The sequence below is a fragment of the Macaca fascicularis genome, chromosome X (genome assembly GCF_037993035.2).
Source record: "Macaca fascicularis isolate 582-1 chromosome X, T2T-MFA8v1.1".
In the NCBI taxonomy this organism is placed as follows: domain Eukaryota; kingdom Metazoa; phylum Chordata; class Mammalia; order Primates; family Cercopithecidae; genus Macaca; species Macaca fascicularis.
In genome coordinates, this window is record NC_088395.1 from 30,650,778 (window position 1) to 30,666,679 (window position 15,902).

The 15,902-nt window shown below is 43.1% G+C and overlaps 1 protein-coding gene across 36 annotated transcripts in view; it reads left to right on the top strand.

Moving 5' to 3' along the window:
- The first annotated feature begins 3,269 nt into the window (after nt 1-3,269).
- GK (glycerol kinase) overlaps nt 3,270-15,902 on the top strand; it is an 81,221-nt gene continuing 68,588 nt past the window's right edge. For 15 of the 36 annotated variants that reach the window (XM_005593230.5, XM_074028944.1, XM_005593231.5 and 12 more), the window contains exons 1-2: nt 3,862-4,052; nt 15,628-15,701. In XM_005593230.5, coding sequence (XP_005593287.1) covers nt 3,975-4,052; nt 15,628-15,701 — 152 coding nt within the window. In that variant the 5' untranslated portion in view covers nt 3,862-3,974. Of the gene's footprint in view, nt 3,725-3,861; nt 4,053-15,627; nt 15,702-15,902 lie in introns of those variants that run through there. The other 21 variants (XM_065538299.2, XM_065538303.2, XM_065538304.2 and 18 more) reach the window with 3 other exon arrangements.

Genomic DNA, 15,902 nt, shown 5'->3' on the forward strand with positions numbered 1-15,902 from the left:
AACTCCCTCTGCTACCTTGGGCAAAATACTTTGTATATCTGCTTAAATCATCCCAATTCCATAAAATAACAGTGTGCCTGTGCTCTTTACTATAGTCCTTTCCAGCACTAACTCCACGTTATACTTCCAATATCCACATCAATCCATATCCAAGTAATCATTAGAATAGCAAGGAGGGGTTAAGGAAAGGGTAGCTTTCCCAACAGACTAAACTTGAACAAATAAGTGCTACTTCTCAGACTAGTACGTGAAGACCAAGAAGCACTTCCGGGGGAAAAGGGGGTGCAGAGATTCTCGAGGGAAGCATAGGTTTTCTGCTTACATAAATTCTGTGTAAATTAACAAAAAACAGGAAAAAACAGAGGAAGAGTAAGTGAAACACCTAGGTTCTCTCCAAGAGGGAAGTTAACATTGATTTCCTGCTTTACCAGTCAGAAATCATCACAGTGAGCTTTAGGTGACTCAAGCTACTTCATTTGCATGAAGGATCTTGATCTTCATCTCTGGGTTTTTGGTGGAGATAGGACAGTGAGATTGCCTCTTGCCTCTCATGATTAACTGTTCTGCTTGTACAGTACTTTAGCAGGCATTACATCATTTAGGTCTCACATTAACCCATCTACATCAGTGACATTTTCCCTATTTTACAAACAAATAACAAGAAGCCATGGAAATAAAGGAGTTATTACTCAAGCTCATGATGATTAAGTGTTGAATGGCAGGGCCAAGATCAAACCAATGTCCTTCCTTTCCCAGTCCAGCGCTTTCTCTATTGCTTTGCCTTCAGATCTGGGGTGGGTGGTGAGAAGAAGGTGAACCAGCATCCTATCTTTTTCCTTTTTGTTTGATTTCCTACCTAACTTCCTTCAGCTTCCCTTCCCTCAGATTCCTGTAAAAGGGCCCTAGGTTTGATGTCAGGAGACTGAAATTCTAGTTCTGATTCTGCCACAGGAGGCTAGCCAGTCTTAAGACATGTGTGTCACTTCTGCGCTCTTGGCCTCAGAGACCCCATTGTTTTTAATACTTCCAACTCTGTCTCAATGATAGTATGAAAAATGGAATCAGAGGGTCTATTGGCTGATTTTTACATTTATATAAAGGTTTTGGACAATAGCTGGGGCTTGAAGGAGTGAGAAAGGTCAAGCAAAAGGGGATTTGTCCCTCTGGGGATTAATTCCAGGACACCCCCTCCCCTGCCGCCCTCGCCACACACACTCACCCTCCCTACCCCAGGATACAAAAATCTGAGAATGCTCAAATGCCTTATATAAAACGGCATAGTATTTGCATATAACCTATGCACATCCTCCAGTAAATTTAAATTATCTTTAGATTAACTACAACACCTAATACAATGTAAATGCTATGTAAACAGTTGTTACATGTTATTGTTTTTATTTGTATTATTTGTTATTGTTGTACTGACATTTTTTCAAATATTTTTGATCTGCGGTTGGCTGAATCCTTGGATAAGAGACCCACACATATGGAAGGATGACTGTAATTCTAAAAAAATAAGACAAAGTGGACTTATAGGAATTCACAGTAGGCCGGGCGTGGTGGCTCACACCTGTAATCCCAGCACTTTGGGAGGCCGAGGCAGGTGGATCACGAGGTCAGGAGTTCGAGACCAGCCTGCCCAGCATGGTGAAGCCCCGTCTCTACTAAAATACAACAAATTAGCCAGGCATGGGGGCACGGGCCTGTAGTCCCAGCTACTTGGGAGGCTGAGACAGGAGAATTGCTTGAACCCGGCAGGTGGAGGTTGCAGTGAGTCAAGATTGCACCACTGCACTCCAGCCTGGGCAAAAGAGCAAGACTCCATCTCAAAAAAAAGAAAAGAAAAGAAAAGTTCACAGTAAATATTTAAGATAGGCTGAGCTCAACTCTTCCATCTAACATCTTTCCCCTTATCTTTACTTTGTCTCTAACAGGGTGCTGAGATGTGACTCCTGAAAGGCCAAATAATATTTTGGCTTTTCAGTTTTGATTTGGTGAAAGGAATGAGGATGTGGAATACACATTGTTGTAGGAACCACAGGATCGACAAATTTAAGAATCCCTCATGTACATCTAGCCCAATTTATTCTGAAATGTCTGAATTCTGATCCCATTGTGCTGCCAAACAAGTAATTTGCTGTCCTGTTGGAATCTGAGAGTCAAAAGTATGTGAAAGTTCAAACGTGGTCAGGGATTTTTTTTTTTTTTTTTTAATGGATCGATGTGGTAGGTTTGGTGGCTTTGTTTTTACTGCCTTCTAGAACCAAGACAATTCTTTTCTATATCATTCACTCAATGCCTTTCACTGTTTTTAGAGGCAAGTTGGCCTAGTTCCTGTTTATATGCCTGTCTCCCTCTTTTCCTCTTCCAGGAAATTCAGAAATACCGACTCATCTTCACTCTTATATTAAAGCAAGCCAGTTTATCAATAGTTATTAAATCTAGTCTGTCCATAAGCAGGCTTCTTCTGGAACATTAGAATGTGAGGTCTAGACGGTGTTTAGGAAAATTTGCTTTCAGATCATGTGTGGTAAAACTATACAGAGATGGACAAGTGACGTGGTGTAGAGCAAGGCAAGAAAGGAAAAAAAAAAAAAAAGAAATGATGTTCCATAACACAGACATTTGGGAAAGGGATGGAAAGAAATGACAGTGAGTATAGCGGAGTGCTTTTAAAATTGATAGAGAGCATGGTGGGTTACAAAAGCAATTCAGTGATTTTCAATCAGCATTAAAAAAAATGATATGCCATAGAATAAAAGTACAGAATGCATACTGTGGAAGGACAAATATTGTTTTGGAAAGTTTTTCTCTCTATATATGTATATTAGATGTATATAACATGTATTTACATGTGTAACGATTGTAACTACAAATGCTCCCCGCACACACACACTCCAGCCTGGGTTTGTTTTGTAAACTGTTTTGCAGTGTGCGTCTTGGTTCCAAGTTTGAAAGCCCTTAGAACACAGGATCCAGAAGCATCCGGGCAAGGTAAATTCAAGGTCAAGGGAGAGACCCTTTTCTGTCCCCTGCCATGCAAAGCAGTTAATGGAGGGAGAGGAAATGGCGTGTGGAGGAGGGGACCGCAGAGTGAGGCCAAACGAGGAGCAGGGGCGCGTCAGGACTGGGTGGTGCCGGGCGCCTTCTGCCTGAATGGTCGATTGAGGAACTTGGGGAGGTTGATTTTGGGTGCTTTCCTTAATGCTAAACCGAAAGAACTTCCGCGTTTCTTGTCCCTGAAAAGCTCGCAACGGTGAAGGATTCGCGTTACTCCTTGAGGTGACCCTGTAAGGGGTCAGTTCCAGCCAAAGGAATGATTACGATTATTACCAGGGGTCAGATACAGGGAGGTGGGCGGGGCGTGGGAAACGCGGGAAGGCCGGGCAGGTCGACACAGAGACTTACGTCGTGCTGTGCACAGCCCACCGGAGGGAACAAGCAGTTCTACACACTTCGGGACCCCTATCGAGGCGAGCCCCTGGACACGAGTGGAAGGGCGCTCTTTTCGCCGGCCAGGAGCGGTGTCTGCCAAAGGGCAGTACTCGTCTCCGCCCCAAGCCAGGCAGCTGGAAGGCTCGGCTGTCGACTCGCCGGGCCCCCACGTGACCTATTGCGCGGGCCACCGCCTCCACCGCGCCCAGGCCCCGCCCCCGTGACGTCTCTTCGCCCTCCGCTTGTCCGAGCGTTCGACTCTTTTGCGTTTGCTGATTGGCTAGCCCAGGTGACAGCGCCCACCCCCACCCCCCTGACCCGCCCCTGGAGCCTTGGAGAACGCGGTGGGGGGCGGGGCCTGAGCTGGAGGGGCGGGGTGAGAAGGCTGCGCGCGGGTAAAGGGGCCGCCTCGAGCGCGGTCCGAGCGTTCAGCGGACGCGCGCGGCCTCGCTCTTTGGACTCGTCACCCGCCCCTCCCCCTCCCGCCGCCGTCACCCAGGAAACCGGCAGCAATCGCCGGCCGACCTGAAGCTGGTTTCATGGCAGCCTCAAAGAAGGCAGTTTTAGGGCCATTGGTGGGGGCGGTGGACCAGGGCACCAGTTCGACGCGCTTTTTGGTGAGCCCGGGGTGACATTTGAAGAGGCGCTGAGCCGGGGCGGGAGTCGGGGGACGGAGGGGGTGGCTGTTGTGTCCCCATCCCGTGTCTCTCGGACCCGGGGCCCCGGCCGCTGGGCAAAGGAGGGAGGCCGGAACGGGACCTGCCACACTGGGGGTGCCCCACCCAGGCCTGGGGGACCTCGGCCTCTCATGACCCCCACGGCCGAGTTGAATAGTCGCAGTTTTGGTGGCGGAGCTGGGTCACCTACTAATGGGGTGACCCTTCCCCCAGAGGGAGCAGGGACTCTGAGCATCCGCTTAGAGCGGCCGGCTTGCAGGAGGGGACAGGTGGCCACAATGACGGCTACCGCGGTCTTCCCTAGGAGCATTTGGCCTGCGAGACACAGGACGTCCTTGGATGGGGGGAAAGCTGTGTCACGGCTGTGGTAGCTAACACAGCGTCCTTTCCAGCAGTAGAACGAATAAAGTATTGGAGTGACGATGCGTTGTCATCCTCTCCCACAGAAATTGCAGAGGGTTGAATACTGGGGAGGGTGGCAGAACAAATTAGGAAACAGTCATACTACACTGCTTTTGCCAGAATCTTTATTTAATTCCGAAGACTCGCAAATTTCAGTTCTGAGACTTTGCCCATTACAAACAAATGATTGTCCTTACTGTGCTTCACAGCATAAAGCGAGACGGAAATTCTGTTTCTCTTTTTATTTACCATGTGTGACAGCACAGTTTTACCGCAAAAGATCGCTATTTAAGTGACTCTGCTGATTAATTTTTGTGCAATTAGGAAACTTGCTCTTAAAGTGACCTAGCACTGAGTTCAGTAAGATAATTTAAAAGTAATTGAGACCGGGCGCGGTGGCTCACACGTGTAATCCCAGCACTTTGGGAGGCTGAGGCCGGTGGATTACCTGAGGTCAGGAGTTCGAGACCAGCCTGGCCAACCTGGCATAATAGAAATTAGCTGGGCGTAGTGGCGGGCGCCTGTAATCCTAGCTACTCGGGAGGCTGAGGCGAGAGAATCACTTGAACCCGGGAGGCGGAGGCTGCAGTGAGCGAAGATCACACCACTGCACTCCAGCCTGGGCAACAGAGGGAGACTCTGTCTCAAAAAAAAATAATAAATAAAAATAAACAAATAAATAAAGATAATTGAAATGAATGCCTGCTGATAAAAGCCCATGCTTTCAATGGATATTTGACTAACTTGGCAAGTTGATGTAAATATGTAATGATTATTTAGCTCTTCACTTTACCCCAAATCATGTTTTCCTGCGTTATTTAGTATGTATGTATCTATACATATATACACTTATGTGTATATTTATACATATGCATTATACATACAGTGTATATATTTTTTCAAAGTTCTGTCAAAGCTGGCACTTGACTAAAAACTGCATTTGTGCTTTGATCCTGACATATCTTTTTTTGTCTAAAGTGAGAAGCTTTCAGTCTAATTTTGGTTTGAATCTTATTTAATGACTTACCTTGGTTTGAGCTGCCAAGCATAGTTCCACTGTCTCTTGCACTGTTTATCTTTTGATCACCCAGGGCAGGTTTCACTTTGTCTTATATTGCTAGAAATGTTTATAAAGTAATCCTGAATCAGAAGTAAGAAAGTCTGCTTAACTGGATTTGATTAATACATAATATACACGATCATCATCATCTTCCCACTTAAGAAAGACCATTAAGACATGTGCCAACTAACTGTGGGTTGATGTTTAAAGCCATATTCAAGAATTGCCCACACAAATGCCTGCAGGGACCAGGCAGGTAGAAGGGGGAAAGCAGACTAGAGAGATATCCAGGCCAAGGGGACAGCTAGTAGCTGCCAAGCAGGAACGCAAGCCCAGTGCTGCCAGATTGTCAGATTAAAAGCAGGTAGTCCAGAGTTTTCAATGAAATCTTTCAATTCTTAAATGTTGGCAATTAGTTTATAAGGCACTGTGGGGGCCATACCAAGCATGGCAGATGTTCTCAAGTTTATACAGCCTTTGCTCAGTATGAAAATGGGTAAAATATTTCATAACTTTGTAGGCTTCCTTTAGGAGTCAGCTTGAACTGTCCATGCCTTCTTTTTGACTCATTATTGCTGTCCATGTAGCCCAGCAATCTTCTTTATCCACTGCAGGTTGTTCTTGGTCCCTCAGGTTTTGTTGCCCAAAAGACATCTTTCTACATCAATGAAGAAGGACTTGATCAACTTCATATTGCTACAATTAATTGTTCAGTGTGTAACATGAACAACATGAGCCTTCAAAAATTGGCTCCTGTTTACTGGGCTCTGTGAGGCCTGGTCTCATTGCATGTAAGCGAAGATGCAAATTCAGAAGATTCTCATCCTGCTTAGAGAAGGATGTATAAAAGTTGATCAATAAAATGGCCCGCTCCTTGAGAAACAACTATGAAAGAATGCCCTAGAGGCAAATAAAAAAGCTTAGAGATCCTGTGTGAAATAGTGAAAAACTTGGGAATGGTTTCGCAAGGTATTTTTTCCTTTGTTTATAAGGAAAGAGGTTGCTAAACCACTCCCTGCAAAATGCAGATAAAAGATTTGCTGAATAAGTGCTTCAATCACAAGGTGATTCCCGGGAGTTATTCCAGTCATATTACTCCATGTTGTAATTATGACTGAAAAATAATTGCTTACCTGTCAGGAAAGAATACAGTGGAAAAGAACTGTCATAAGGAAGCTTATAAGATTAAAGATATTTAAGTAATTTCCTGACTATTATTCATTAATTTGCATATTTAACTTGACTTTCCTGAGACCAATAACCTCTGCAAGCTTCCTTCTTTTTTCTCGGTTAGCAATATTAGCTTTCTCCCATAAGGAGAAAAGACTTTATCTGAGCTCTCTCATCCCAGGGAAATGCCTCCACCTCTATCCCCCATATCTGCTTCTCTACCTCTAAATAGTGGCTTAACTGCCACCTTTTCCTCAAACCGTTATTCAGAATTTCCCCCCCTTCCTATAGCACTTTAAAAAATACTTCTATTAATAGCTCTTATTACACTCCCCCCTTGTATTATAATTGTATACCTGCTGTACTTGGGAGCAGGGACCTCCTTTTAAGCTATTTGTCATGTTGACCAAGATGTTTTATGAAATACAAAGATGAACAGCACTTAAAGACTGTTCAGAGTGTTTTATACATGTTTATTGAGTAGATTTTTATTTCTCTTTAATAAGTTAACTGAATTTTTTTATTTTTTATTATTTTTATTATTTTTTGAGATGGAATCTTGCACTGTAGCCCAGTCCAGAGTGCGGTGGCATGATCTTGGCTTACTACAGCCTCTGCCTCCCAGGCTCAAGCGATTCTTCTGCCTCAGCTTCCTGAGTAACTGGGATTACAGGCATGCGCCACCATGCCCGGCTAATTTTTATATTTTTAGTAGAGACGGGGTTTCACCATGTTGGTCAGGCTGGTCTTGAACTCCTGACCTCGTGTTCCACCCACCTCAGCCTCCCAAAGTGCTGGGATTACAGGCGTGAGCCACCGTGCCCGGCCAAGTTAACTGAATTTTAATTCTGGTTTTCTTTCTTACCTCTTAAAACTTTCTTGGGTACATTTGGTTACTTAATTTCTTACATTTTAGTGGTAGACATACAATAGAACATGTTCATTTCCTCATCAAATTGTCGAATAATTAATCTTGGGACCCCATGCATATGCTTTGTACAAGCGGAACATTTCCAACTTATCTGATAGGAAAGTGAACTGCGGTTGGCACATGGTAACTCAGATTGCAGAGTAGGAACTTCTTGGAAAGAGAATTAGTGTAACAGGAGCCATTTCTTTGTAAGACAAAAGTTTCAGCTTAAACAATCAACTTCCTTCTTTAATTTGGTAACTTAATTTTTTCCCCCCGCTATGATGATTTTTTAAAATACTTTAGTATGTTGTGGCTTGAAATGTGTCAGGTACTATGTTGAGGACTTTTCCAGCATTATCTCATTTAATCCTCATAACTCTGTGATGTAGATAGTATTAGTAAGCTTCTTTACACAGGTGATTAGACTGTGGCTGAGGATTGCGCCCAAGGTCACAGAATAACTGGTAGAGCAAGGATTCAAGTCCAGGTCTGTTATAATCTGAAACCAGTCCTCCTGACTACTGCCTTGGGTTCCTCAGCTGTCTAGAGTACTGCAGAGGGGAGATGAGAGAAGGGGGAGGCCACCTTCTCACCTATTAATCAAGTGTCAGTTCTGATTATCATCACAAATGAATGAATCTTCACCATGACAAACATACTTATAAATTGGTTTTGCAATCTATAAAAAATATTGCATTTGAATGAATACTGTGGGTTATGATCATCTTGTGACTCAAATTCAGTGGGTCCTAGGCAGGGCTCAGGTGTGTCACTGTGGATAATGGTTGCGTAATCATTTTGTTTCAACAGACAATACATATAAAGAATGACTAGAATTGTAGCTCAGTGTTTGCTTTGGCAGGAAGCATTCCCTTGGCCCCAGCTGTCCCATCATACTTAGAGATCTCATAAGGCTTACAGATGGATTTCCTCTTTCCTTCATTTGTTTATTCAACACATATTTATTAAGCACCCATTATGGGCCAAGGACTAATGAACAATAAATTTGGTAAAACTGATTTGGCTCACAGCTGGAATGAGGCCACTCTTGTGATAACTAGAGTTGTGATTCTTTGTTTTTTTCTGAGTCAGAGTCTCGCTCTGTTGCCCAGGCTGGAGTGCAGCGGCACGATCTCAGCTCACTGCAACCTCCACCTCCCAGGTTCAAGCAATTCTCCTGCCTCAGCCTACTGAGTAGCTAGGATTACAGGTGTGTGCTACCACAGCTGGCTAATTTTTTTGTATTTTTAGTAGAGACAGGGTTTCACCATGTTGGCCAGGCTAGCCTTGAAATCCTGACCTCATGATCTGCCTGCCTCGGCCTCCTAAAGTGCTGGGATTACAGGCGTGAGCCACCGCACCTGGCCAAGTTGTGGTTCTTTTGTTGTTTCTTTCTTTCCTCGCTACATTTGCTTGTTTCCTTGCCCGTCACGTTACACAAGTACCAGGAATACGTTCTCAACAGAGAGCTGCCACCCACTCTTGTCTTCTTGTCTGTCACAAGACTAAGTGGTAAGAGCTTTCAATTTTGAGCTTCTTGAGGGATAGAACCATGTCCTTTTTCTTCCTCAAAGCCTGACACAGCATCTGGCACATGGTAGACACATGGTACATGAATCAACATTAGCAGCAAGGGACCTACAAGGACTCAGGTGTGTTGACTGGAATGCTTGGATTAGAAGAATAGACAGATAAAACTTGAGGCATCTTGAAAAAAGTCAAAATCAGAAACTATAGCTGTATTTGATGTATGTATATGCCATTTACTACAATTTCTTTCTTTTTTTTTTTTTCTTTTTGAGACAGTTTTGCTCTTGTTGCCCAGGCTGGAGTGCAATGGCGCGATCTCAGCTCACCGCAACCTCCGCCTCCCGGGTTCAAACGATTCTCCTGCCTCAGCCTCCCCAAGTAGCTGGGATTACAGGCATGTGCCACCACGTCCAGCTAATTTTTTATATTTTTAGTAGAGATGGGGTTTCTCCATGTTGGTCAGGTTGGTCTCGAACTCTGGACCTCAGGTGATCTACCCGCCTCGGCCTCCCAAAGTGCTGGGATTACAGGTGTGAGCCACCGCGCTCGGCCAATTTCATTTTTAAGAAAAACATAATTTCATTTGCTATGTTTTATTTACTTCTGTGGCTTGTTGGAAGATGCCTTTTCTGGTCAAATTTGGCATGGAACGTATTTGTGGCTAATATTTTTATTTTCAGTCACTCACATTTATGTAGTATCATGGTGTTCTCAAGAGGGAGTTTACATTTCTGAATAATGTCTTATCACATGGTAAAGTTTAGTGTGTCATAAAAGAGTAGGCTAGGCTAGTGGGGAAATCACATGGGGAAGGAAATGAATGTGCACATTTATGATAGGACAGATGAATTAGTCATAGGATGAGTGAGGTAAGCCTATAGGGCAGTTACTTAGTCAAGAGAGCATTTCAGCGCCCCACAACTCTCCTTCTTATAAGGCAGAAAATACATGTGTTGTTTCAGAAGCTAATTAAAAAAAATTTTTTTTGTTTTTGAGACAGAGTCTTGCTCTGTTGCCCAGGCTGGAGCGCAGTGGCATGATCTCAGCCTACTGCAACCTCCACCTCTTGAGTTCAAGTGATTCTCCCACCTCAGCCTCCCCAGTAGCTGGGATTATAGGTGTGCACCACCATACCCAGCTAATTTTTGTATTTTTAGTGGAGATGGGGTTTTACCATGTTGGCCAGGCTGGTCTTGAACCTCAGGTGATCCCCTACCTCGGCCTTCCAAAGTGCTGGGATTACAGGCGTGAGCCACGGGGCCCGGCCAAACATTTTTTTATAAAAACAATTTTCCTTGTTTTTTCAGTTTTTAATTATTCTCCTCCTCCAAATCTGGAATTGAGTCATAGTTTGTGCATAGAGCTGAATATAGACCTGGAGACTTCCAATTCTAATACTGCCACTTATAGGTAATAATAATAATAATAATAATAACGTAGCAGTAGTAGCAGCAGTGACAGTAGTGGTTACATCTTTCGAGTGTATACTGTGTCTGCACTGAGCTAAATTCTCATCCTATGTTCACTTGCCTTGTTTCTTCCTTTTTAAATTACCCTTCACCCAAAACAAAATCTGGAATTGAGACATGATTTGGGTTTAGAGATGAATATAGAACTGGCTTCCTATATTCATTATTCAGAATTAGTGATTTCTAATCTTTATTCTGTCATCTATTAGTGGTGGTGGGAGTAGTAATTGTAATAATAGTAATTATAAAATTAGTAGCGGTAGTAGCAACAGTAATAGTGTTAACACCTTTTGGATGTATACTCTGCCTATTCTATGCTAAATACTCTTCATTAATTACTTTAGTATCCTTTTACAAACGAAAAACATAGAGGCTCAGAAGAAAATGTCAAATAGCTGATGTGGGCAGAGCTGGAGCTTGATGTCCCCCAGCTCTCTGTGCTTCCGGGGTCTGTGTGTGCTCTTTGCCTCGACATCACACCAAGCATGACGTTCTCAACTACCTTTCTGGCCCACACAAAAGTCTGAGAACGGATCTTTTTTTTTTCCTTTCTTCTTTTTTTTTTTTCGAGACAGAGTCTCTCTCTGTTACCAGACTGGATTGCAGTGGCGTGATCTCGGCTCACTGCACCCTCTGCCTCCTGGGTTCAATTGATTCTTCTGCCTCAGCCTCCTGAGTAGCTGGGATTACAGGTGTGCGCCACCACGCCTGGAAAATTTTTGTTGGTCAGGATGGTCCCGATCTCTTGACCTCATGATCTGCCTACCTCAGCCTCCCAAAGTGGCTGGGATTACAGGCATGAGCCACAGTGCCTAGCCTGGATCTTTTTCTTTAAGCTTATGACCTGAAATAGAAGCAACTGATCACTGGATATCTCCACTTCAGTGCCCAAGCAACACCTCAAACACACATTATCTAAAACAAAATTTGCAATCTCCTATGCGTTCCTATCCTGAAACTACTGCTCCTACCCTATCCCTTGTCTGGTAAACACTGCCTACTCAGTTGCACTGACCTGTAACTTCTCCTCCCTGAGTGTTGCTCTTTTTCCTGCTTGTACCTCCTGAATTAAGTATCTCTCTGCACTTGCACTTCACTTCTGTCAACCTCATCGCAGCTGCCCTCCTAGTGGAGGCCTCTGTATGTCTCACCTGAACTGCAGACACATTGCAACTGCTTTTCCTGTCCCAGCCTTGCCTCCCTCTAATCCTTTCTCATCAGCAAGTACTACGCACCCTCGCCCACCTGTACACCCTGCACTCCTACGCACACTGTCCCACATGGACTCCCTCTGTTCAACCTGAAGTCTTAGTTTAGAAGTTACCACTTCTGAGAGCCCTTCTCGGACCCTCAATTCTGGGTTACCTGTCCTTTCTCCTCTTCATAGCCCTGACACAGCCCTATGTGAGGCAGAGGTTGCAGTGAGCTGAGATTGTGCCACTGCACTTCAGCCTGGGTGACAGAGCCAGACCCTGTCTCAAACAAACACCCCCCAAGAAAACCAAATGACCAGGCTAGACATTGTGTAAAGCAAACGACACAGCCACTGCTGTCTTTAATTGACAATGATTTCTGAAATCTACTTGAAAAAATCAGACTAGCATTCTTGCCTCTGGGCACTGTGTTTTAATGTGGAGTTAATTACCCTGTACCATAGAGTCTTGTGGAAACATCATTAGCCTTCTTTGTACATTTGTCCATCTGCAGACAAATGAATGGCCAGAAGGCTTCATATGAACCTAGATATATGAGGAAAAAATTACTCTAGAACTTCATGTCCAGTACAATAGCCACTGGCCACATGTGGCTACTGATTACTTCAAATATGGCTAGTCTGAATTGAGTAGACTATAAGTGTAAAATATATACCAGATTTCAAAGACTTAGTAAAAACAAATCATTAATATTTTATATCTATCACATGTTAAAATAAGTTTATAGATATATTGGCTTAAATGTGTTATTAAAATTAATTTCGTATGTTTCTTTTTACTTTTTTAATGAGACAACTTAGTTAGTATGTGGCTTGCATTTTTGGTTTGGGTTATATTTCTATTGGACAGGCTACACTAAGGTGGTGTCAGTCTCCTAAGTTTCAGAGCTTTAATGAAGTCGGGAGGTTTAGGCTCCATCCTGGTACATCCAAATGTTGTTTGATTGGGTGGCTTCATGGTCTAATACAGCAAATAGAATTTACCAAAATCCTTCTGTTTTCTGTGTCTCTTCCAAAGATCCATGTATTCATTTTAGCATAAGGGCCCTGACGTTGCCCTAATTAAAACTAGGAGGTGATGGAAGAGGGGTCTCACTCCATTCAGAGCCCCACAGGTCTGCTCTTGAGGTTTTTATGAATTCAGCAAGCAAAAAGGGACACCTTGTCTCCCTTCCTCCCTCCCTCCCTCCCTCCCTGCCTCCCTTCTTTCTTTCTTTCTTTCTTTCTTTCTTTCTTTCTTTCTTTCTTTCTTTCTTTCTTTCTTTCTTTCTTTTTCTTTCTTTTTCTTTCTTTCTTCCTTCCTTTTTCTCTTTCTCTCTTTCTCTTTCTTTCTTTCTCTCTTTCTCTCTTTCTCTCTCTCTCTCTCTTTCTTTCCTTTCTTTCTTATTTCTCGGAGTTTCAACGTGTGTACCGGGCTGGAGTGCAATGGTGTGATGTTAGCTCATTGCAACCTTCGCCTCCTGGGTTCAAGTGATTCTCCTGCCTCAGCCTCCTGAGTAGCTGGGATTACAGGCATGTGCCACCACACCCAACAAATTTTTGTATTTTTAGTAGAGACAGGGCTTTGCCATGTTGGCCAGGCTGGTCTCAAACTCCTGACCTCAGGTGATCCACCTGCTTCAGCCTCCCAAAGTGCTGGGATTACAGACATGAGCCACTGCGCCCAGCCAACACTTTGTTTCTTAGCCTAGAGTCCTTTAGGAATTTGAGAGTAGCAGGGAGCAGCAGTAATATGAATAACAGTAATACAGCTGGAGTTTCCTATTGTAGTGAAGTTTTTCTGCACATAAGTGTTTCTCACTTTATGTGATAATTTTTGTCCTAATAAGTATATGTAATACACCATATTTTTTGGACATTCAACAAATACTTATTGAGCACCAACTTTGTGCCCTAGTTCCTAGGGATACTTCAGTGAATAAAACAGGGCAAATGGAACTGACTTCCTAGAGACACACCCTAATGCTAATGGAGATGGCATCCTAGAGACATGCCCTCATGCTGCCTTGTAAATCACAGGGCTATCACATGGTATATGATGTATGATGTGTCAAGTTAACCTTTGACTTGTAAGATATTTTATCTTCTCAAAGGACTTCAGAATTTGCCCTCTTGCTTTCATTATGTTTATTATTTCCTCCAGAAAAGAGGAAAGGGAGTGTGTGTGATGTAGAAGGAGGAAGGCAGCAAGTCACAGACTCAATGCTTTTTATTTTCTTAGTCTGCATTGAACAGGTAATTTTCTCCCACAGGAAACCTAAGCATGGAAACGCTTTACTAATTGGAAGTTACTTCACTGCTGTAATTAGAGTAATTTTGGAAGTTAATTTTAATCAAAATATGCATCTTACTCTGTAAGAGTAAGTACTTTGGTACTCAAATATAGATACTACAACATGGAAAACAATATATATGAAAAACTTGCATATAGCATCTTTTTTTTTTTTTCTTCAGACAGAGTTTCACTCTTGTTGCCCAGGCTGGAGTGCAATGGCGCGACCTTGGCTCACCGCAGCCTCTGCCTCCCAGCTCCTGGTTCAAGCAGTTCTCCTGCCTCAGCCTCCTGAGTAGCTGGGATTACAGGCACGCGCCACCACACCCAGCTAATTTTTGTATTTTTAGTAGAGACGAGGTTTCACCATGTTGGCCAGGCTGGTCTGGAGCTCCTGACCTTGTGATCCACCCGCCTCAACCTCCCAAAGTGCTGGGATTATAGGCCTGAGCCACCGTGCCCAGCAAAACTTGATATATTTTAAAAAGTGTTGTTTTTAGTAGTGCTAAAATTGTAGAGGATTGTATAGCACTTCTTTGTTAGTTTTCATCCATTGGTTTTAATGTTTTATATCAAGGGTCAGCAATTTATGACAAGCATGTCACAGAGTACTCAGCTGGATAGAGCCAAGTATATACTTATTCCTCTACTAACAAGGACTCTATTACCTTTTTGTTTTTGTTTTTTGTTTTTTGAGACAGAGTTTTACTCTTGTCGCCCAGGGTGGAGCTCAATCTCAGCTCACTGCAACCTCCATCTCCTGGGTGGGTTCAAGGGATTCTCCTGCCTCAGCCTCCCGAGTAGCTGGGATTACAGGCACCCACCACCACGCCTGGCTAATTTTTTGTATTTTTAGTAGAGATGGGGTTTCACCATGTTGGCCAGTCTGGTCTCAAACTCCTGACCTTAAGTGATCTGCCTGCTTCGGCCTCCCAAAGTGCTGGGATTACAGGTGTAAACCACTGCGTTGGCCTTCTATTTCTCTTTTATAAGAGCTAGATGCGTAGCCGCACTTCCCTTCAAAGGAATCTACACAGTACGCATCTATGTGCTGAGTATCTGTGACCCTTTCTGTCTCCACGTCCAAGATAAATGGAGTGGAACCTTACACCATTGCTATTAGTATTGTATCAGCTCTCTTTTATTATTCTTGTTTTTCCTATTCTGTAAAAGAAATCCATACTGTTAATTAATGTGTTAAATTTCCTACAATTAGAGAACCATTTTGGTTTTTTAAGGAGTAGGGAATTGCCTCTTAATTTACCTTTATCTTCAATAGGTTTCTTTTTACCTAAAGAGAAGTTATTTCTGATGCTGCCTTATATCTTTTATGAATCCATATGAAAAGAAAGTCGAACATCTTATATGGCATTTCATCTCATTGGACTTTTTCTACCAGTGAACAAGAACTTCAGTTACTGAATAACTTTAAACATCCTTGATATCTGCCTGCATTTTTACCTTAATATTACAATATATTTTTCAGGTTTTCAATTCAAAAACAGCTGAACTACTTAGTCATCATCAAGTGGAAATAAAACAAGAGTTCCCAAGAGAAGGGTATGTTTCCTAATTCGATATGTAAAGACACATTATGTTTGTTAGTCCATCTCACCTGACTTGCCCTGTGGATTTGTAAAGTAAACTTGGTCAGACATCCTCCTGAAAAGATTTGAGAGGTTGTTATTAGTCAAGAAAATATGCAATAACTTGGTATGTCTTACATGTCAGGAATTGATGGCTTAGGAATTCAGTTACCAA